The sequence below is a fragment of the Corvus moneduloides genome, chromosome 1 (genome assembly GCF_009650955.1).
Source record: "Corvus moneduloides isolate bCorMon1 chromosome 1, bCorMon1.pri, whole genome shotgun sequence".
Lineage (NCBI taxonomy): Eukaryota > Metazoa > Chordata > Aves > Passeriformes > Corvidae > Corvus > Corvus moneduloides.
This window is the reverse complement of record NC_045476.1, coordinates 150703052-150727673: the sequence shown is the minus strand read 5'-3', so window position 1 is coordinate 150727673 and position 24622 is coordinate 150703052. Positions and strand designations below refer to the sequence as shown.

The window sequence follows — 24622 nt, the reverse complement described above, 5'->3', positions numbered from 1 at the left end:
TCTCAGTCTGCATGAGGACCATATGATATGTGACGCAAGAGAGTCTTTCCTTGTTAACAGGGATGATTCCAAAGGCGAGGTAATTCACCACTGCTTTGGCTGGACCTAATATTGGGCTCCAACATCAGTTCTGTAATTTCTGACAAATGGCCAAGATTTCTTGAATAGGCACAGCTTTCTGTTTTGTGTAGGGAACACACAATCCACTCTTTTGTTGTGGTTGCCACTGCTGTTGTTTCTCCCCTATTCACAATGGAGAGTGGGGTTATTTGTGCCGAGTGGAAGAACAGTGCCAAAATTCTGGGTTGCTTATATTTAATGTGATTTTAATTTTTGTGATAGCCATAAAGGGTAAAAGAGGTTTTGTAATACGGATCCCCTGTATCCTGATCTCTAGTCAAGAGGGCATATTGGTGATGAAAGTTTTATCTGTCACAGGCATGTCAAGATGAGAGTTTACTGGATGATTCAACCCAAATGTCTAGGAACTGTTTATATAGAGAATGCCAAACAATTTCCATTGCTTTTCTTTTTATCTAAATTCTTGAATAAATTACTAAATAAAATAGTCTGTGTTTGGAATGTATGGCTGTGGGATATATGGAAACTCACAGCATGTGGGGGAAAAAGTTAGAATAGGGAAATATAATAGTTTTGTAAACTTTACGTGAATATAGGTACATCATATATAGACTCAAGATTCAATTTGTTGATCAAAGCATCCAAATAACTTTGGATTTAATAATGTCGGCAATGAATGCTAATGTATGGAAATTGAAAAGCATGGAGCAACAATAGCTAGCCACGCTTACCAGTATTACCCTGAAGCAGGTAGATTTACATTTTTTTGTTTTGTTTTGCAATCACAGTTTGGAAAATGTGTGCTCTTTTCCCTTCTCTCATACTTCTGAATGTGGGTTCTCCTGAACAAGCTTAGACAAGATTCAAGCTAAACAATAGGGCAACATCAGAACCTTTGAAGGCTCAGTTTGGATAGGTACCCAAAGCCAGAGTCTGCTTTGATGTATGTGGGCTCAACTTCGGTTGCCCTTGGTTGCCCTCTCTTACCTATGTAACTTGTGTCTGGAAACCCTTGCCAAATTTAAAAAATTAAAAAAAAAAAAAAAAAAAAAAAAAGATATTTTTGCAAACTCATGTTCATCTTGGTTCTCGTCTGGCTGAAAAAGTACTACAATAATGCCCTCTCCAGTGATGATTTAATGTTACTGTTTTAGGTCTAGACTGTAGACTTCTACCTCTTTCCCAGTTTTTGAAATTTCAACCCCGTTTCAAATGGGAGGATTTTGCCTCTAGTTGGAAACAAAATTATTTGAACTTTTCTGGAATGCTAGCCAAAACCATCCTCTATCTCCCTTGCATCTTTTCCTCTTCTTGCAAGTAATTTATGGTTCCATTTGGCTGAGGTTTTGAGCAAGGGAACTCTGATGCCTTTCTCTCACATCACAGACCTCGCCTGGCAGAAAGGGACAACACATCTCAGACTTGCTTCTCTTGAAGTCAGTGGAGCTTTTGCCATTACCTTCAAGGGAAATAGGATCAGTCCATTGTATTCTTAGTGCAAAAGAACAAATGAGTCATTTCTTGTATCCATACCTGATTACTCTTGCCTGGGAGCCGGGAGGTCACCTTCTTTCCTCACTCTTCATCTCAGAGTAGCACTGTGCTTGCCTCTGCCGGTACACTCAACTCAGATTCAGTTCTGAGTCATTTGCAAACCCTAAACTCCCATTGTCTTCAAAGGACATTTGGATTACAGGGAACACTGAGTTTACTCAGGCTGAAAAGAAATTGAAACATGTAAGATTGCCACACCTGCTAGAAGAGTTTGGCAAGACAGTGGTTGTTTGCCCTAAAGTCAGAATGAACAGTGGGGATGTGATAGATGTGCCCACAGCCTAGGAGGTCTTTGATTCTCTCTAGTACAAGATTGAGGGAAAACTCTACTCCATTGGCAAGAAGCAAACTCAAAACACTTAAAATTTACTTTTTTTTTTTCAGATTTAGATTGTAAAGTGAGAGCTACCAGATGTCACTGCTATCAGGATTGTTGTAATGTTGACATAGATACTGGTCACTTTTATTGGACGTGGGGATATATAAGACTTCTTTAAAAACAAATTGTAGAATGTTGAGAGATAATTAAGGCCTACAAACCCTCTTACTCTTCAGAAAGTAAGCCACTGTCTTAAGCATTGAGGGTAAGGAGCAATTTACTTTTCACAGCAGTAGATGATGCTATCCAAAGGCAGTTGAACCTTCTTTGAAGGATCTGGTATCTCCAAAAGAGAACATCAGACTAAATGGACCTCTGGTTTTGTCTAATAGGGAATGTTCTGCATCCTATAAAGAGTAATGACAGCTAATTAATAGAATTACCAGAAGATTCAGAGAGGATGGCAGGCAGGGCTCTCGAAGGTGTCAGTCCTGGCAGAAGTCAGTTACTTTATTGCAGTAAGCAAATCAGGCTGGATTCTCTCCGTGGCACAATAACAGTAGATTGGGGAGCATGCAAAGCAGCACCAATACATAAAAATTAAGCTACTTTTAATATACAAATCTGAGTTTAGATAAATGCAGAACAGAGAAGCAAAGGCATAATATTCTCTGAAAGAGCTGCCTTTTAAAGCTGTTTTGGAGACTAATTTACATACAAATAAAATGTCAGCTTATCCCATAACTGTCATGATAAATTGGAGCATTTAGATTTTTGCACAAGATGCTCCTTCTGTACCTTATTAAATTACTGGATCTTGGCCTTTTGCCAAGTGCTAGGGTGATGCTTTATTTACTGAAATACATACAGGAGAGAGATATGGACTTGGGACACCTAGAGAACCCAGGTTCAGTCACTAGCCAAGAGCTCTGCCTGCACGTCACCTTGAACACCTTGAATTTTTCATTTCTCTGTAGATAATTTAATTTATCCATAAAATGTCAGTGATGTTAGTTTTCCTGTTTCACAAGCTTCGTTGAGTTTTAATAGGTTGTCATGTGTACAGAAGGCTTTTAGGTACTTGATTGGAAGCGAGGCCAAAGGGAATCTTGCCTTGTTGGGCTCTCCCGTCCTGGATGGATGGCAGTGGAGGCCAGTAAGAAATGCAGAGCTGCAACCTGCTGTGCTCAGGAGCCTGTAAATAAAAGCAGTTTTAGAATTCTTCATTTTGCTTGCAAGAGAGCATGAAATTCTCCATCATGTCACCTCTTTAGGCACATCACCTTTTGACTTCAGTTTCTCCTGAAAGTGTCTGTGTGATTACCCCAGGAGTGAGCTTAAACTGAACTAAGAGCCTGGAAGTGGGCTTAAACAATCTATTTTGAAATGCCACTCCTAAACTCTCTTGAAATGACCAACTGTCTGTTTTATACCCGTAGAAAAGGTTAGATTTATTCCAGTGGCTAGATGACTACTGATGTGTGCTGTGCTCTGAAGCATAAGGTAATAGAAAAGATCATTGGGAATTAATTCAATGTGAATTAATAAGAGATTTATCTGATGAGAGTTGTTTGAAGGTGGTGGCACTTTGTAGCTTAGCAGGATTTAAGATGTCCAAAAGTGCACCTTTAGAAATTTGAGAACGATCGATGTTGGGGAAGTAAATGTAAATGGGAAGGAGCAAGCCTGAACAGACCACAGCTCTTTTCACTTGTCTCTTTGTTGTACACTTTGTGGGGAAAAAAATTGCAAACAGCCGTTGGCAAATTGGTGATCGGGGACTAAACTGAAGAGCCTGAAAATGCAAAAGAGTAAGAGAGGAGGAGAAAAAACAACACTGTTTTGCTATGATGCTGTTCTGCTAATACGACGTATAAACCATGGTTTCCTCCTTGGACTTTTTAGATTGATGAAGCTATCATAATTTCAGTGAAGCATGCAGAGTGTAGAATATCAAGCAGATTCATTTTGTCCAAATACAAAGTCTGATCCTGCCTAATTTTACTGATACGAGGAAGCATATTTTACCTTGGCAGTTTCAGCCACGAAAGAGTGGACATGCAGTTTGAGGGCTTGTAGAAAAACATGTATAGATTAAAAACTCTTTTGGAATTAACTTGTCAGTTGCTTAGAGCTGTGACATCTCCTGTCTTGTATCGTGTATGAAGACACTTGTGCCAAAGCAGAAAGGAGGTGGTCTTGTTGAAGAGGCAGTTGCTTGTCATTAAGCTTATTCTGCCCTCCCGTGGTTTAGGGCCTGATTCTTGGGTTACTTACACAAAAGGGGTTGTTCTTCCCTTCCCTTCTCAGCAGAGAAAAGTTAGGGAGGGCCATGTGTTGGTTGTTTGCTGGCAGGCTTGCTCTGAGAACCACAAGCAAAACTGGGAGAGAAGCATCGTGTCTGACTGCCTCCTGCTCTGTGTCCCAGCTGGAGATGATGGGGATGCGAAGCTGTACATGTCTCTTTCCTGTCATTTCATTGTGCAAGTGTCCACAAGGGAAGGTAGAAGGGCAGAAGCTTTAGCCAGTCCTCTACCACTGCGTCTGAGCCTGGGGTAGTTTGCATCTAATGTAATCTAATTTTCAGTGAGGGCAGCAATTTCACCTGGAGTTGCCAGTGTTATTTACAGATTTTTTTTTATTTTGAAAACGCTTAAATTAGAAAACATGTCAGGTCTTTGAACTGGGGACTGCACTAATGAGCTTGTTAACTTTCTGGTCGTGCTCGGCACAGGTTTGGGCCAGCCCAGTGGGACAGGCTGCCGAGGAGGGCAGGGTGCTTGGTGACTCCTGAGGGACAGAGCCTGCCGCTGAGACACTTTCCCAGAAATTCAGTCTCTCAAAACACGAGCTTTCCAGCTTCGGAGCTTGTGTGCCTTACAGCTGCTTGGTTGTTGTATGGAGAGTAGGGAGGAGGCTCCAGATTGATTAGGACTTTATGTGCTTGATAGAAGCCGGCACTTTGAACACTTTGGGGCTTTTTTATATGAAGCACAGCAGACAGTCTTTGTAGTCTATTTATGTGTAATAAACGGGGTTTTGTTTTGTGTTTTTTTCTTCTGTTTTTCTTTTTTTTTCTTTTTTTTTTTTTTTTTGTGAAGGAAAAAGAAGTCTAAAAAGGAGAGAAATTAAAACCACAGCATTATTTTCTCATGCAGCTATAGCATGAGTATCCTGCGATCTCACATGATCAGCTGTCCTGCTGGGGTGGAGTGTGGGAAGGTGTCAAAATATGTCTCTCAATTTTATTTTTTATTTTTTCTTAAAAGGGAAAGCCAGATGAATGCCAAAAGCCCTGCTCTCTTCTCTAGCCCTGCAGTAACAAACTACATGAGTGTATGTTATTAAGATGATACAGATTAAATTTCTAGCTACTAACATGCTATCACAACAGCAAAGGGGGAAAAAATCTTGAAAAAATTATGAAAATTAGTCTGATGGTCTCCTTTTAATAATAAGATCACTCCCAACCCCAACAGACAGTGTAGGCTGGAATTCCACAGGGCTTTTTTGTGGTCCTAATGATTTTAATAATACTTTGTGCTATGTAGCACCTTTCATTAGAGGATCACAAAATGCTTTACAGTCACTAATTAATTAAGCCTCACAACAGTCCTGTGAGATAGGTAAGTATTACATGTATATTAAGCTGAGACACTGAGAGTTAATGATTTTTTGCTGCATTATTCTGGGAAAATGATTGATGTTCAAGTGCCGTATGTGCATTATATGTCTTTGTGTGGGTGTGTAATATATATGAATGTAAAAGTATTAATTTTACTATCCCTTAACAAAGATGTCCTACTTGAGCCTGTTGAATATAAATGTGTATTTTCATTTAACTTTTTGTTGCTGCAGCATATTGACTGATAATATCACAGTCTTCATATACCTTTGACTCAGTTTGCTCTTCATCTGCTTCTGCATCTACTTGTACAAAGATTAGTCAGTGGCATCTCATAAAATTCAAACATATTTCTAGTTGGATTATTCTGTTAAAAAGAGCATGTGACTAAGATCTGACCTAAAACTGCAGCACAAGCACCAGGCAATAACCATTCTGTTGCAATAGGCTTTGATGACAAGCCATCACATTCAGTAAAAGTAATGAGCAACAACAGTGACCTGCTGGGGAGCTGGTGATCAGCAGGTAATTAGCCATTATCTCCACCACTAAAAAACTATTGATTACCAAAGTTTGTTTGGGTTATTTTTTTCCTTTTTTTTTTTTTTTTTAAGAGGTACACTAGTCACCATGGTAATTCATTATCCTGAAGTACAAACTGATTTTGGCAGAAGTTTTTGTTTCCAGGGATAAACTGACGTGAGTGATTGTTGAACAGTAGAGTCTGTATCTTGCAGATGTATGAACAACATAGAGTAGCCTTGGCTGTTTTTGAGGGAAAGTACGTATAGCTATTATTATTATTTCTACTTTAAAATAGTGTGAGTGATGATATCAGCTAAAAAAACCCCAAACCCCATGTGGTTTAAAGGTAATTTCAGTGTAAGGAAGATAAGATACAAACCCCTGGAGTACAGAGCCCAAAGACAAGTACTGCAACTTGGGCCTTATCCAAAATTCCCTCTGCTCTAGAAGTCCTTTCATTCACATCAGGCTTAGTAATTCTTTTATTTTGGGCAGATCACTGTTTGCAGTGATGAAAAGGTAGTTCAGTCCCAAAGACTGTTCTTCACTCAGCTTCTTTACTAGCCCCCAACAAATGTGCTTACTATTGCAATGGCATTTTAGAGAAGTGGGAAGTTGCCTGCTAACAACAAAAGTAACACCACTAATTTCATTTCAAGTGGAACACAAGGCAGCCAGCAGAGGTTAACTTAAAACTGCTGATGGAACCAGTTGTTTAGAAGCCATTAACTATCCCATTAGGCCAGTCCCATGATGGTGCATGGGAATTTTTAAGACACTTTCTACAGCTCATTTTCAGCAGTTACTTAAAACTTGTTTAAGTGTTTGGTGAATGTTACGTCTGAGACAATTTTTTGTCTTTTTGTGTGAGTGCATGTGTGTGCAAGAGCACGTGTGTCTGAGGAGAAGAGAGCTATGGGATTTCTCGTGTTTGAGGGAAATAGAGACCAGCAGACTCTATTTGTATAGTGCCCAGTAATAGATGCATGGGAATGTACAGTAGGTATAATAATGTTTTTAAGTAAAAACCGTATTTTGAATGCATAATTTAGGAAGGAAAACCTTTTTTTTTGTTTTGTTTTGCAGATATACAGATCAGCTCTCAAAATGTCTTCTGTGTCTTCCGTGCATCTTCTAAGACAATTGCATTAGCCCACCTGCTAGTTGACTAATAGAATTAATAATTGTAAAAAGCACTCTAAAGCCACATGCCTTATGAAGTCAATGCTGGGTATGATTTTACAAGTATGTGATCTATTTTTTCAAGTGAAATTGTTAACCGAAAACTTTCTTGGCACACAATAAAACATTGTGCAATCTGTTATTTGTCTTAGAGATAATAATTTCAGAGTGGCTATATTCTTTCTGTATCTAACTTATGACTTGCTAGGGGATGGTTTCTTCAATTTAGGAGTATTGCAAATGTAGTTTTATTTACATAATATGTCTCTGAAAAATGATAGTGGTGGAATTTCAGCGACAAAAAAATCCCCGTGTCTTTTCTTACCGTCCCTTGAGTGAATATCAAACAAATAAATGACAGATGACTTTTCAAAAGCTAGAAGAAAAAAAGAAGGAAAAATACTTTTAAATTCAACTTATTTCTTCTTTCCTTTCTTTCTTCAAGTGTAGAATACTGCATGAGAAGTATCCATTAGAGAGATTGAGTTTTCTTTTTTCCCCTTCATTAACACCCAGACTCACAAATACATTGGGAAAATTAGAACTAAACTATCTAGATCTACTGTCCAGTTAGCCTGTATACAGTCCAGATTTTTCTTTTCTTTAAAGGGACTTTTTTTCTGTCCTTTTTTCTAACTCTCTTCTGTCAGTTGTCACAAAGATAGCAAGTCTGTAAGCTTTCCTTATCTGCCAAAAATATCTGTAACAAAAACATTTTAGAACATTGCATTTAGTCTTGTTTAATTTTGACTGAGGTAACAGTCATGATGTTTACTTTCTCGATTTCTGATTTTTCTTCACTGTGCAGTCAGGACTTCTTTCTCTGTCGTCTGCCACGAATTGCATTTAAACGGAAGTTATTTTAAAAATGGTTTGGGACGTGTAACCAGTAGAAAAATATATACTTAGCTGAACACCTACCAGAGATGCTCACAGATATTTTTAGTGTGTGTGTTAACCAAGAACATTCATGGAGACTCACAGAGAAGTAGTAATGCTGAAAGGCTGACAACTATATTTATACCATGAATTATATATGTGTGCATGTAGTTTTAGTAGGCTGAGTCTGTATTGTAATAGTTCTCTTACCACAGCAGAAGATACTTCTTTTCTCTTAGTTCTGAGTGACTTCATGGTTCAGAAGTTATTGGGGAAAAAAAAGTACAATTTAGTTCATACGTACCCTGATAGGTGTGGTTGGCATTAAAGAGAAGACATTTGGTTCCAACCATACGTGTCTTCTACAGTAAGGAATCACAGTAGGCATTTAAGAAACCTATTAAGGCCACACGGAGTGTCAAAATTTCTGTAACACTAGCCGGCATTCTGTGTGAAACCCGCTTTGCTGTAGCCCATGCTGCCTGTGGATCAGCTCAACCACAAAGACAACAAAGCCAGCCCAAGACACAAGTTGAACATTTCCCCTAAGAAGTTGTCTGTTTTTATCAACAGAGCATATAGTGCCCTTTCATGTGGAGCAGATGTAAATAAGAGCATGTACAGACGCCTGTTCTTTTATTTTTAACCTCTGTCCCCGGCCTTGCTTCTCAAAGTACTGTTTTGAGAAGGTCGTCTGCAGCTTTCAAGGGTCTGGATACAGCACCATTTGGAGCACATCAGTGCTGCTCCCAGAGTCACCAGGTGGTCCTCCTGTGGCAGAGCAATGTATATCTCCAGTGCCTCTGCAGGGCCCGGCTGTGGCTGGGCTGGAATGGGGACTCAGACTTGAGTCTGTAGCTCACATCTCATGTGTGGTACTGCAGGCTGCTGCCACCAGACCACACACAATTTGGCAAAGAGAAACATCCATCCTTGAATACAGCATTGGCAAAGATTAAGAGCTTAGAAAAGTTGTGGCACATCTGTCTTCTGCCCATAGCTAGCATGTGAACACAAATGGATCAAACCAGCTGGTGATGAATATCAAATCCAGAACCACAGAGTGGAGAGAGCAGGGGAGTTTCATATATGTATTTGTCTTAAATAGGGTGGGGAAGATGAAGTGGATGAGGAATTTGACTTAGTACCTGCATAGTGTGATTACTTGTCCTTCCATAATCTCTCCTGTTCAGAGAGCAGCTAACTCACTGGTGGCAGACTCCCCTTTTCTCTCTGATCCTTATTGCTGTCCTGTCTCAGCTTTTTTAAATGGATCCTGGAAGTGTACTTGCAGATCTAGCAGTAGTGGCTATGTCTACAATGAGGACTGAGCAGAGGAAGGTTTGGCTGATTAGATCCATGTGGATTCCAGGTGTTTTCAGGGTAGATCCTGGCTCAGCCACACAGGGATGTCAAATGTCTGGATCCAAGCCTGTAAAATTTTATTGACAACGGGTTTCCTAATAAAGTTAGTTTCTCTTTGTTTGGCAAATAGAACTAATTACATGAATAATGGACTGTGGGGCCAGACTCTAGAATATCCGTATAATCCTGTTTGAAGTTTATGGGCAGTAGGAGGGGGAACTTCTGCTATAGAGAAACTGATACCTGCTTAGGAAAATACTTTCTCTGAAGCCTCAAGTACTTACTCTCCTAAATCTGTTTTCTCCCTAATAACTTGTTTAAGTTCTTCTTAAGATTATGTCTTTTAGGTGTATTTTTGGAAAGCTACATTATATGTAGTTGTACTGTGTATGAACAGTAGGCTTCAAAAGTTTATTTTTCCACTTAGTTTTTAAAAATTATTTTAAAAGAAGCATTAATTTAAAATTCTTTCTGCCAGTCCATTATCATCCCAAAAGATAATGAAATCTGCAATTCACTGACTCTCATGGAAGTGTTTCTGTAGGTTTGTTAAAGTTCTCTTTTTAGTTAAGTTCAGTCTTAGTGTGCTAATTTTTTAGAAGTTTTCTGCATAGTTTAAAAACCTAATCAAAAATTTTGTGAAAAGTTGATGTACTCAATGTATTCATATAATTCAGAATGCTTTTAAGAGTGTCAGGTTTGTAATCTGTTACATATCTTGTATATCTTGAATAATCCTATAGGTTTTTTTTTCTTTTTTTTCCTCTCTCCTTTTTTTCTTTCTTATTTCTTTTTCTGTGGTAGATATGGTCCGGAAAAAGAATCCCCCTCTAAGAAACGTTGCTAGTGAAGGTGAGGTACAGACCCTTGAGTCTACAGGTACTGAAAGTGAAGAGTCTGGAAGAAAAAAAGAATTTTCTGCAGAGCAGATGCAAGAAAACACTGACCAGGGTGATGCGGCAGAGTTAAGTAACAAGGAGGAACTTTGCATGCATGTCCAAGAGCCATCTTCCAGTGTTAAAAAGGACTTGAAAAGCTCCGTGCTGAGTGAAAAGGCTGGCTTCAATTATGAAAGCCACAATAAGGGAGGAAATGTTCCATCCTTCCCTCATGATGAGGTGACAGACAGAAATATGCTGGCTTTCTCATCTCCAGCTGTTGGGGGAATCTGTGAGCCCTTGAAGTCTCCTCAAAAATCAGATGCAGATGACACCCAAGATGTGGTCTGTACCCCGTCAGGAGATGCAGCAGAGACAAATGAGGAGCATCAGATGTCGCCAAAAGCTTCAGATGAAACAGTGCAAGTGCAAAGTGGTCAAACTGATGGCCAAGGCTCAAGCCCGGTCCCCACGGCCTCAAAAAACCCACAAGTGCCTTCAGATGGGGGTTTAAGGCTGAACAAATCAAAAGCAGATTTGTTGGTAAATGATAACCCAGATACAGCGCCTCTGTCTCCAGAGCTTCAGGACTTCAAATGCAACATCTGTGGGTATGGTTACTATGGGAACGACCCCACAGATCTCATCAAACACTTCCGCAAGTACCACCTAGGACTGCACAACCGCACCAGGCAGGATGCTGAGCTCGACACTAAAATTTTGGCTCTCCACAACATGGTGCAATTCAGCCACTCCAAAGACTTCCAGAAAGTCAACCGCACTGTGCTTTCAGGGGTACTGCAGGACATCAATTCCCAGAGGCCTGTCTTACTAAACGGGACTTACGATGTGCAGGTTTGTATGCTCCCAGCCTCCCTGCTTCTGCTCACTGCCTTCTCAGATGCAAAGCCAGTTCTTGCAAAGCCTTTCCTACCTACGTGATTAGTGTGTCTCATATATAACCTGCTTAAGCCTTAAGAACCGTTTTGGTCTATTTTAGCCAGGCTTTCTGCAGGTCTGCTGAGCATCTTGTGCAGCAGAGGAGTATTTGGGTTTTTGACCAGTGACATTTCTGTGTACGATTTAGTTGTTACGGTAATCAATAGTGAGAGATCTTATTCAGCAAACAGGCAAACCACTGAATTGGTAATCATATCTGAAGGATTTACTGTCATGGAAAGAAAAGAGCAAATAATAACGAAAAATAACAACCAGATAGACAAAAGACAGCAGCTGGAAATTAAAAATGTAATCCTAAATTATCAGCTGCTGGGAGTCAAGATTTGGCTTATTGATTCTTTATTAAGATGAAATAAATGGCAACTCTTGGCAGCTCTGATGTTGTCTAGTGCCAGAAAAACAGGATACACAATGGGTATTTAAAACATTTCAAAAAGTAACAGTAATCCATGCTGTTCCTCACGTTAGTAAGCCTGTAAGAAAAGGATTATTGCCTCAGTCATTTTCTCATCTAGTTGAAGTAGGGAAAAAACTACAGATACTGCTGGGAAAAAAAAAATCTTATTTTTACCATGAAAGAGTGAACTCAGAAGTTTTTCGTGGACTCTCTGTTAGTTTCTTATCAGCTAATATTTAATTAGTTAAAAGAAGAATTGATGGTGCTTTAAAAAAAATCTTTGGTTTGAGCTGAGAGATACAGTAGGATATTTCAGTATTTTATATGACACAAAAATTCAGATTTTAAGAAAAAAACAAACCAAAAGTTTGCATACAATACAAGCTCAAATGTCCATCTATTTTCAAGTGACTGCATACATGGAAACATTGTACTAATCACCAGATAAAACTCCCAGGGTATGGTAAAATAAAAAGGTAGAAAGGTGAAAATATTTAATAATGCTTACAGAAACTGTAGCCGTAGGAAAGAAATTTTGCAAGACAGGTTAAGATGGCTAACATCTAACTTCAAGGAAGAAACCAAAACCAGGAAAACAAGTCAGGAATTTGAAGCTTTTCAAATGATTTAAACTTTGCCTCTTTTTAAAGAAACTCTACAATTTCTTTGTGGAACAGCAAATCAAACTAAGGTCGTTACTATGCAAAAAAACTGCAATCTTTGAACTGCTGTCTTACTAAAAGATTACTGTCTCATGTCAGACACTCTCTCCTGTCAAACTCTGATTAGAAAGCAAATACGTGATATAGTTAAAAGAGGTTAGAAGTGAATAATGTCAAATTGTGAAATGATGATTTATAATTAGCACATAGTATGATGTTAATACCTGGATTTCCTGCTATAGTTTCAGTTTGCTGACTTCAGGGACAGCATCTTAGAGCAACTGATCCATGTTGTCAGGAAGACATTCAGACTGGAACAGCTCAGGCATACAGTATAGAGGAATTTGAGTTTCTAAACACACTTTCATTTCCTCCAAACAATTGTTTCGTTAGGTCCTTGGTTATTTATAGGAACGTTTATGCTTGATTAGAATGAGCTGGACACTTTTCCTTTGCAGTGCTCTCAGAAATAAAACAGATGTGTGAGCTATCTCAGTTTGAACTGATAGAATGAGAAGTAAAACAGCTGAACCTAGACTATACTTGTCTACTAAACTCTGGCAGTAAGATACTGCAGGGGAGACAAAAAGTGGTAGGAAGCAGCCCATAGATAATCTACTTAAGATCAGTCTTTGCTCAGACGAAAAACATTTTCCAAAATAGAACAGACAGCCTATAAAACGTTGGCTATTTATTTGAAAGAAAAAATAAAAAATGGATCTGGAAACTTAATTTTTAAGGGTGCTAGTTTTCCCTGCTCAATTTGGGAATAGAAGATTATGTAAGCTTTTGTGGCAAATGCCATACTTCATCACTTGCACACGCACCAGATGTTGATCCAGAACATGTCATAAGATAAGTAACTGATTAATATTTTTATGCTTTCTCCTCCCCCACTCCTGATTCAGAGCAGCTTTGTGAGATTCATAAACAGAGTAAAAGAACATCTGAAAGTCCCCTTTGCACCCACACATGTTTATATTACTCCTGTATCCATTTTGGAGGGTGTCATGGGTTAGCATTTTTTCTCAGGCATCTGAATGGCTGACGTCTCCCGCCACAACAAGGGACTGTATCGATTGGTGCTCCAGTTAAAATTAGTTCCGTCAAACTCCTGTATAACATGAGAGGGAGCTAAACCTGTATAATTTATTCATGTAAACAATATTATTTTGTGTAGGTACTGGGCTAAATGAAAATAATCCCTTTGTAATGAACTCGAAGTAGTAATGGACTGGGCTTAGGATCTGATTTATTGATCCCCTTGCACTTAGCAAACTGTTCCGTTGTAGCTGGGCTGGAAGTTATCAATAGATTTACGGTCTCAGGCCACGGAACTGGGCACAGAAGGCAGAGAATGAAGATGACTGACTTTGATCTGGCTCACAGTAGTCGGTTGGAGATCATGGTATATGAAGATATGTAATAGTGAGGGATGCTATGGAGCCCCATCGTTTGCATTCATAACAAAGCAAACAAAAAACAATGGGAAAATGTCGGAGTGCAGGAAAAAACAGTATCTCCTGTCCTATCTGCAGAGATCTAGGGATGGGGTCCATTTGCTGAGGGCTTGGAAAAAGAAATCAAATGCATTTTTGGACTTGTATCACAGAAGTGAAGTTAAACCTCAACCCCAGCCAAAAAACACCCTCTCATCCCTAAATGCAGCTTTTAGAGGGTGTAGTCAGCAAAACTGGGGATATACGTTTGGCTTCACATACAGGTATTCAAATAGTGGGACTGTGTTTTGTAGTACCTGGAGAGGATTTGTCTGGCTACTGTGTAAATAATCCAATCTTTCTGGCCCTACTATTGTGCAGACTTTTACTTGGTATGAATATTTAATCCAGCAAGATTCCTTTGTCTTTTTTGAAAATGTTATTTTCTGTTGAAAATCTCCTGTATTCTTTGTTCTCATTTTTCTCTTGAAAGGTTTTTGGTTCATTGAGTTATAATAAATTCCATAGGATTGGGTAAAATCACTGAGCAGTTTCTGGGAGATTAACTTTCTTGCTGCTATAGATTTCAGAAAACATTCACTATCACATCTCTGAATTCCCAGGGAATGTATTAATCAGCTTTATAGCTTTTATCAAAATAATATTTGAAGTGAGTACAATGGATCTTTTGCTGATGTGCCCCCCATTACTTTTTCTTCACATTTAGTTAATGAATCAATCTCTATAGGCAACTTTGTCTTGCTGGATATTTGAGCCTGTGTAAGGCTTTGTGGATGTGCCTAAAGCAGTAGCCTTTATACTGTATCTAAAGACTTCACTTAAAATAAAATTCATATGACTAAGTTAACAGCTATGATGCTGAAAGCTATTGCCTTTGCTGCTGTATGATTAAGTCTTCCTCTCTGTTTGATCTAATGACTCTTTAATGTGTATATTAGAGTCTGGAGACAGGCAAGTTGCTGGCAAGTAGACAGTAGGCAGTCTTTTTTCTTACCCCCAATTTTTTTATGAGGAGTAAGTGGGACAGCTTCAACAGGAAGGTTGGAGGTGCTGTCTTCCATATAGCAGCTTATAGCTAAGGCGTAGGACATGCCCAGTGAAGGTGAAGAAGCAGGCTTGGATCCCCTCTGACAGAGCAAGGAAAGGAACCTACTTTTCCTGTTTCCTGAACAAGTGTTCAAGCCATTAGGCTATTGTGTAAGAGGGAGCATGACCCCATTTCCTGGTATGTTTTAAAAGAGAATAGTGTCCCTCAAAGAAAAGACAGAAATGTCTGAATTCAGGTAAGGGTTTCAGATGACATGTCCCAAGGGAGAAGGGTATTTATGCAGCCATGAATAAAGACATACTGCAGTGCTCAGCAGTTCTTATGGTTGATTCATATTGTGTATGCTACCTCTGAGGTGCTTCCTGCTCAGCATGGCCCTGGTTCTGGAGCTTATTGGCACGGATCTACCTCCTCTTCTATTCAGCCATTAAAAAGATTCAGAATTTACAGAAAACTCTTTTTTTTTTTTTTAAATCCAGTCCTCTGATTTGGATTGTTTCATGGTTTTAGATCTAGACAGACATATAAGAAGACAAATTTCTGAAAAAAACATGGACTGATAAAAGCCATCCTTAAGTTTCTTGACTGTATTTCAGTGCACCTGGGTGGAGAGGGAGGGAAGAAAAGGAATAAATTGCTGCATTATCTACTACCCCACAGAATAATGAGAGGTTATCGGCTGTTGTTTTCCTCTGTGGTTCTAGACAACCAGTATTCTTAGAGTTGTCCTATACCACTCAGCCTAATGCTTTGTCATATGTGAATCACAGAATGATTTGAGTTGGAAGGGGCTTTAAAGCTCATCTGGTTCCAACCCTCCTGCCACGGGCAGGAACATCTTCCAGTAGATCAGGTTGCTCAGAGCCCCATCCAGTCTGGCCTTGAACACTACCAGGGATGGAGCATCTCTGGGTGGGGCATCCACGATTTCTCTGGGCAACCTGTTGCTGCGCCTCGTTATGCTCCCAGTGAAGAATTTCTTCCTAATACCTTGTTTAAACCTACTCTCTTCCAGTTTGAAGCTGTCCTATCACTACATGCCCTTATAAAAGTTCTTCTTCAGCATTCTTGTGCCCCTTTAGGTATCAGAAGGCTGCTGTAAAGTCTCCCTAGAGCCTTCTCTTCCCCAGGCTGAAAAGCCCCAACTCTCAGCCTGTCTTCATAGGAGAGGTGCTTCTGCCTTCTGATCATCTTCATGGCCTCCTCTGGACTCACTCCAATAGGTCCGTGGCTGCCTTATTCTGGGAACCCCAGAGCTGGATACCCATCCCCAGATGGACCAGGTGGGGTCTCACGAGAGCGGAATAGAGGGGGACAACCACCCCCTATGACCTATTGGTTACATATATGAGTGCATATAATGAATAAGGCTAACGACTTCTCCAGGATTTTCACAGCAACTGAAAGCATTTCTGGATGTCCAGCCAGCAGGCTGCTCAGTGTCCTAGAAAGTGGTGGAAGTCCCCACACAGAGTCTGTAAAGGTCTTCCTTTTGTATCCTTTATAAATTACTGGCGAGTTCCATGTGTCTACATGGTGTTACGTCATGGCTGGTTTTTAGTGGTCTGGATTTAAGTATATGAATTCTGGCATCTTTTCTGTTCTCAAGTTAAGACATGTGTGACTAGTAAAAAGTCTGGTCTAGCTAGGATTCAGCTGAATGAGAACCAGTGATTTTATTTGTAGGTTCTTCTTTTTATCCTCCATGCTTATATTAACAGTTTGATTGAATATGAAGCCTGAAGGTAAGACTTAAAAAAAATGTAGGGGATTTTAGGGGTACAGATGTAATCATCAGTACTTCTCATGATAAAGATTTTAATTTACATTTTGGGTGGTTCTGGCAAAGGGGCTCTTACAGCTATGGTGAGAATTACTGGAGGCCTAATCAAGTACAGCATTTTCTTTTGTAATATTAGCAAATAAAACCTTAAAGTTTGACTTTGTCATCAGTTAAGGTGACACAGATACATAAGTGGTTGACATAAGCAAAACAGAAACATGTATATGAATGATTTCATTTTCCTTGCATGGTTAGACAAATGGATCCAAATTTTTTATTGTTTGTCTCACTGACTTAGGCTCAGTTGTCCCTAATACAGGAATTAGGTCTAAATAAACTGAACAACTGTTGCTGCATATGATGTATCCCGATCTCTTGGACCAGATTGTGCCACGCTAGCTTTTGCAGCATATGCTAGAACACAACTTGCATGAAGGTGGATGTCGCACAAGGCGTATTTCATGTCAGCCATGTTGCAGACTCTCCCTGGGGACTTTCCTGATAAACTGAAAGCTATCAAGCTATGTTGAGTGTTGCACCTGCATGTGGGCATACCTGTTTATTTTGAATCTTATTTCTGGGTCATGATGAAACTTGGAGGCTGCCTTGCACACTCGAGAGAGTCACCCTTCAGGAGCACAGGATTCAGCGTCTCTTTTAAATAACTGACATGAAAAAGAAATGGTGGCAGGTAGAGAAATTGGTGGTGGTAAATCACACATATAAATAAGTCCATATGCATGTGCTTGTGTGTATACATATATTTGCTCGTTATACATATACAACTGCATACATGCATATTTATAAATATGTGAAAAAGCACATAAAAGAGGTATTTAACTTCTATATTGACAATAGCTGATAAGCAATGATTTGTATGATTATATGCAGTAGCAGTTCTTTATTTTGCTTCTATGGAGATATTAGCAAGTTTATTCTTCAGAATGATAGGCAGTGATTTACAGCATGTCAGCTGCTAAATAGTAAGTGCCTGGGAACATTGCCTTGCTCTGTGACAGAAATAAGTTACTTGAGCTGCCTTTCAGTGAGAAGTAGTCTATACTAATATTAGAATATTCAGATGGATGGTTTGTAGAACAACTCGTGATGTATTTTCACAGCCTTCAAAGCAAAGTTGTTTATCTGTTGATATTCCTTACCTTACTGCAGGGATATTTGGTAGTGTTTGAAGAGAGGTTAATAAAGACAGTTGGTGAGGCTAGTAATATTGGTGCTTATATTTAAAGTTATAAGCTGCTAAGATAGCCTCCAGAAAGGATGAGAGCTCAAAAAATAAGGTTCCTGGGGAAGAAGGAAAGCAGCTTGGTTTTCTTCTGGTAAAAATCAGTGCGAGTTTGCCTCTAAGCCTGTAAGTCAGTGTGAGTTTACAGTAGCCAAGGAACTGTCTGGTAATTTTATCTACAAAGAATAGAAGAAATGGTGGTTTTTAGATATTAGTCTAGAAGCACTAGTTAGCAAATTAAAGTCTTGATTTTCTGTTTCTTTCTTTTGTTGGTTTTGCACATCTGGTCTCTTGACCTTAATTTAAGTTCTGTTATTGTTCTGTCACTTTGTTTTAAAAATGCTTATAAAATTCTAATGACACAAAAACTGTGTTGGCTTCAATGGCAACAGAATAAATCTCAAGAAGAATGCACTTACTTCGAATGAATGTGATCCAATAGTTTGCTTTCTTGTTTTGGTAAGTATGAACAGCCCAGAAAGCCAGGAGTTTACCCTGAGTTTTTTGCCTTGTGCAACATAGATTTGTGCACCTATAAATTAATCACAGTATAGTAAATAGTTTTAAGAATATACTCTGAAGATTCTCCTAGTTTAAAATGCAGAAAGAGGGCAAGTGAGAGGGAGTGAATTCTCCCTACAGGAGGTTAGAGAACTGCGTGGTGTTACAAACTTGCATGAAAGCCAGGAATCTGTTCTGGCCTGCATGACAAGAAGAAGTTCATATAAATGTGGGATGGTTAAAATGTTCTGGATGCTATATTGCACAAAGCAAATGCATAAACAAGAGCATTAGAAAATACTTTAGGATTAGAAGATTAAGAGTAATTGCAAAGGCAGACTGGATGGCTCAGGAGATTGGTAAGGGATCTGGAGCCTTTCACCTCCTGATTAGCCAAAGATGTAACTCAGGTAAGAAAGAAAAAACAAAAGAAGATTCATTAATGTTTGATGTTCCAATGCAGATGGATTCTAATCAGTAGTTGCAGAAGAAGCCAGGGGTCAAAGACAGTTTTACCCTGAGCATGTAAACCTTGTGGTTGAGTTTCTCATGTGGATATAGTTTCTGCTGGTAGAATTTTCTTCGTGAAATACATGATTACAGGAGCTGGCAGATTTTCTCTTCCTCTGTGATTTTTTTCAGTTTCTGTAAGAAGTATTTGTAAACTGCTTTGGCGTGATGGAATTTAGGATTGAATTTTGAAAAGGGAGGAGGGAGAATAGGGTAGCATTTGGTTCAAGGGCAAAATAAAAATCAAAGACACATTTTTTAAGAAAAAAAGAAAAAAGAAAGTACTTCTCTTTGCCCAAGTCCATCTATTCCATGAAATCATTGTCTTGACTAATTAATGTAGACATATCTTTTGGAAACATATAGTGCAATTACACAGCTTTGTTGAAGTACTTGCCAACATACTTTAGAAAGTACATCTTGAAACATTGTCAATTACCGTGTTATCTTTTCTCCTTCTTCTGGCTATTTTTGGAAGTGTGTGGTGTATGAGGAGATAGCTTAGTTGTATGAACATATGAGCTTCAGATTTTGACAATTTTTCCCCATTAATGAATAAACTTAATGATTAAGAGTTTTGAGTTTATGGAAATCCTACTGTGAAATATATTTCGGTTTAATCCCAGAATGAGACCTGGCTTTGATTTTTAAGGAATAACAGTGCAACCACCTCCAGCACAAGAATAGAGAACCCATTCTAGTATGTCTTCTTTTATTACAGCATAATAATTAATATCAACTATAATGCCATAGTTGAGGTGCTGCAGAAATAAAGTTTCATAAGCAAGTGACAGTGAAGGGAAGAATTAAATCATGTTTCCACAGTCTGAACTTGTATGTTAGGTTCTCTTTAAAAACAGAACTGTGAAGATTAATTTTCTTCTTTGTGTGTTGAGGGAACTGTTGATCTATAGTTGCTCCTACATTTCCGGTACAAGCTGTAGCTGTATTTGTGACTGCCACTAGCTGTGTCAGCTGTTACTTTGGACTCCAGTGCTAGAACAGAATTGCAGAATTTTAGCATTGCTTTTGTTTAGTTTTTTCTTTATGTTGGGAAGAAGTGTCTACTTAAGGAAATGTAACTCTGCCAGAGCAGAGCAGGGGATTAAGTTTTGGGATTTCATCAGAATGAAATAAGGGAGCAAATAGAAGAATCTATCACTTCTGGTACCACATAGAAAAGTGGACATTGATTTCTAGGGTAGGTGTATGTCTGTATCCGTCTGTCCGTCCATCCATCCATCCATCTACCCATATTCCACTTTCTTCTTCTCTTTTTCCTCTTTGTGGGGCAGGTCAGAGAGAGCAGGAGGTTAAGGACAATTACATAGCCAGTGAAGAAGTTTAGTGCCTGTACATAGAGATACAACATGTAACTGAAAAATCTGAAAGTCAGGCCAAGATTTGAGCAAGGTGTGGGAATCCAAACAGTTCTGCAAATGTATGGGTTTCTTCCAGATGTGGCTGGCTGAAAACTGAAACAGATTCAGTTTATACTGTCATTTAAGTGCTTCTCCCAAACTCTTTGCATGGAAACCAGTTTCTTCAGTTGTCTTTGAATGGTAAGCTTCATGGGGCTTTTCAGTAGGCTTTGTTAGTGTGAAAAGAGGCTTTTGAGTGTAATAACATTAAGATGTTCTTGAGTTACTTTTCACATACATGGTCTAATGCAATGAATTATTTTGAATTGTGGCAGGTATTCACAGAAATGCCAAGCCAATAACTGGTAATCAATTACATTCCAGTGGTGTAAAGATTGTATGTGTCTCCCGCATTACAAGAGCTTAACACAAGCACTGTGGGAATATTTAGTTCTACTTTATCCTCTTGTGATGTAGAGAAGGATGTATTAGCATGGGACACAAACTTGCTGTGTAGACCACTAAGCAGGATTAGCACAAGTTACAGAAATGATGTGATTTACAGTCCACTGTAGAAAATGCTAGTACTGATATGTTTTACCAATGTTCTGAAAAAAAAGTAATTAGCAATGAATAGCAGCTGGGATTATTGTCAGTCAGAGTTTCTAACTGGTATCCACACAGTGTCTGCAAAAATAGGTTTATCTGTAACTCTGGCTAGACAGTTGAGAGTAATGAATGTATTTACTCATTAGAGCCACTTAAGGTAAAGCATCTTGGCCAGTTTTCTGTGCATGCATAGAACAAACATATGTATCTAATTAAATGAATGAAACCAGATCACCTTGCAACTTATATAATCATGCAATGAGCTGCTGTTATTTTCTGTTTACTGTAATTCCATCAATGCTTTCTGTAAGTTGTCTTTTGACGCCACTGAGACCTTGAACATTGAAATAATGCAGCGGATGGAGATCTAAAGTGCCAGGTGCTGGAGAGCAGGCCCAGATCCCACTGTTGTCAGTTGGATCAGGCTTAGTATGGCTTTGTCTCCAATTCTTGCTTGCCATAAAATAAATAAAGGGATGTAACTTCTCCGCTGCAGAAGACATGTTAAACATCTCTCTTCCACAGAACCTCTTCAAAATCAAGTTCATAATTTGATAGCAGAATGTGGAGCCCCAGTTAAAAGTGACAATGTTATTACAGCTAAATCCTACTGATTTGGCTGCCTGACTCACCATTGCCTAATGAGATATGTTTCCTAAACAAACAGAAAGCCATTTTCAGTTTATTTAAAGAAAAGTTTTAACTAGTGCATGGGGATTTTGCTTTCTTAAGGAAAAAAACAAAAAAAAAAGAATTGGAGGCTGAATAGCAGCAGCTCATTATGTCGTGGTTTAGTAACTCATTGCCTCACTATACATGCTTAATTCTGATGAGATACAAAGGACAGCATTTCCTTCTCTGAGCTAAATGGCTAAAAGGCATTTATATTATATACATTTAAAAATGTTTACATTTCATGCTCTCTGTATGTCTGAGTCTTTCCATTTGGTGTGATACTGAATGAGCAGTGATCACATTATCTTTGTGGCATAACTGTTGAGGAGAAGAAAAATAATTACACCGTTTGCCTAATGCATTAGAACTGAATCCTGCAGAAATGTAGTAATACACTTACTGGTTGGGAGAATGAAAATCAAACCCTGCAAGGCTGAATTTTCTATTCCCTATAAGACATCTTCTGGGTGTAGAAATTGAGAATGTGTCACAAGGAAGCTTCCACCCATGTCTGCCCATGTGGTGTAGACTGGGTTATGGCAGAGGAGTCAATGTCTGTGGATTTTGGGAATTATCTTCTGGATGCTGTACACCATTTGCTACTCAGGAAAAGAAGCTATGCAGTGGTGACATTTTTATCAAGAGATTCTTTATTTGGCGTTCAAACCAGTTGTACAGGAGCAGCAAATCTCCCTCTGATGTCAGGGGCAGGTGTGGTACACTCCTGGGAAGGCATTAATAACATCAGCCCTGGAAGCCTTCTTCCCTTCCTGCAGAGCATTTTGCTCAGACATCATGAGAACAGTTAAGTAGACCTACCTTATTTTTTTGTGTGTGTAATTAGTGATGTCATGGACTTGGGTGTGGTAGTTTTCTTTGCCACATGCCATTTTTCTGCTGTAGTTTTTCCATCCTTGTTTTACTAAATTGAGCTCTGTGCACGAGAGGAACAGAAGATTTCCTTGGAGAATGTCTGCAGTGAGTAATCCTTGAGAAAGCTGCCTTTTGTTTGAGACATCAGCCACTATGGCTTTGTGAAAAGGCATCCTGGTGGATACTGGATACTCCTGTAGGAATGATCTTTGTAAGAATTGGTCATACTCTGACGCAGCAAACTGAATGTGTTATTTGAAATTTAATTTTTGTTTGCTTGAATTTAAAAAGCAATTCTCTTTGACTGTAAAGCATGAAAATTATTAAAGCATCTGAGTCAAAAGACTGAGGGTCAGTTCTTTTCTTCCACACCTCATATAGACTCCCAGGAAAGTCTGCTGTCAAAGGGTTCAGAGATACGGGAACTGATGACTGGATCTTCTATCAATGACATTATTCAGTGATATAGTGAAGGAAGGAACAGTCCTATCAGCACTAAGATCATCTTGTGTATGTGTGCCTCAGTCTCTGCAAATCAATGTATTTGTTATTCATATGGAATATATATTGAGCTATGAGAAACATTTAAAAATATTCATCAACCAACGTTAAATATGTGAGGGTATATGTATGATATCTTACTATAGTAGTACAAATGAAAATGGTGGCAATGGTTAATGAAAGAGGCTTATGAATCAGTTGCTCTCTGTTTCTGTTTCCCCCCTTCCCACTCCTTGCTATATGAATAAATCTACAGTGGAGCTAAAATGATCTTATTCTTTATTCACAGGTTACTTTAGGTGGAACCTTTATTGGAATTGGGCGGAAAACTCCAGATTGCCAAGGCAACACCAAGTACTTCCGCTGCAAATTCTGCAATTTCACCTACATGGGCAACTCTTCCACTGAACTAGAGCAACACTTCTTACAGACTCACCCAAACAAAATGAAAGCAGCCCTTCCCTCCTCTGATTCTGGTAAAACTTCAGAGAAAAACTCCAATAAATCCAGTCCTACTCTTCGACCATGTGATTCTGGAGACTTGGGGAAGTGGCAAGACAGAATCACTGTAAAAGCAGGAGATGATACGCCAGTTGGATATTCGGTGCCCATCAAGCCAATAGATTCCTCTAGACAAAATGGTACCGATACAACCAGTTACTACTGGTGTAAATTTTGCAGTTTCAGCTGTGAATCGTCCAGCTCTTTGAAACTATTAGAACATTACAGCAAACAGCATGGGGGAAGCCAGTCAGGAAGCCTTCACCCAGATCTGAATGATAAGCTTTCTAGGGGATCTGTCATTAACCAGAATGATCTAGCCAAAAATGCAGATGGGGAGTTAGTGACAAAGACAGAAAAGGGTGCGAGTGTGGCAAAAAAGAAAGACTTGAGTAGCAAAGGAGCAGAGGACAGCATGGTGACAAGCTACAACTGTCAGTTCTGTGACTTTAGGTACTCAAAGAGCCATGGCCCAGATGTAATAGTGGTGGGCCCACTTCTCCGTCACTATCAGCAGCTACACAACATTCATAAATGTACCATTAAGCACTGTCAGTTCTGTCCCCGAGGCCTCTGCAGCCCAGAAAAGCACCTTGGAGAAATTACTTACCCATTTGCTTGCAGAAAAAGTAATTGTTCCCACTGTGCTCTCTTGCTTTTGCACCTGTCTCCAGGGGTGACAGGAAGCTCTAGAGTCAAACACCAGTGCCATCAGTGCTCATTCTCCACTCCCGATGTGGACGTTCTCCTGCTCCACTATGAGAATGCACACGAAGGCCAAGCGTCTGATGTTAAACCAGAAACAAACGCCCTCCCAGGGGCAGAGGGGCCGCTGACACTCAAGGAGAACAAAGAACACTCATGTACCAAATGTGACTTTACCACCCAGGTGGAAGAAGAGATTTCCCGACACTACAGGTACAGTGAAGTTTCAAATGATTAATGGTTGGAACCCAAACAAACAGCCCTCCCATAGTTTCTTAATTAAATGTCACCATTCCTCAAACATTTGAGGAAACTGGAAATCAAAATAAGAATGTATATAGATACAAATCTTTACAGCCAGAGTCCAATCCAACATCCACTTTGTTTTGGAAAACCACCAGCTAAGTTGGTGGATTTAATTATAC

General features: G+C 39.2%; 1 protein-coding gene across 9 annotated transcripts in view; it reads left to right on the top strand.

Moving 5' to 3' along the window:
* Positions 1-24622, top strand: part of TRPS1 (transcriptional repressor GATA binding 1) — a 212529-nt gene that overhangs the window by 32091 nt on the left and 155816 nt on the right. For 5 of the 9 annotated variants that reach the window (XM_032131820.1, XM_032131812.1, XM_032131847.1 and 2 more), the window contains exons 2-4: positions 7191-7349; positions 10335-11263; positions 23281-24410. In XM_032131820.1, the coding sequence (XP_031987711.1) occupies positions 7313-7349; positions 10335-11263; positions 23281-24410 (2096 nt within the window). In that variant the 5' untranslated portion in view covers positions 7191-7312. The remainder of the gene's footprint in view (positions 1-7190; positions 7350-10334; positions 11264-23280; positions 24411-24622) is intronic. The other 4 variants (XM_032131876.1, XM_032131865.1, XM_032131882.1 and 1 more) reach the window with 3 other exon arrangements.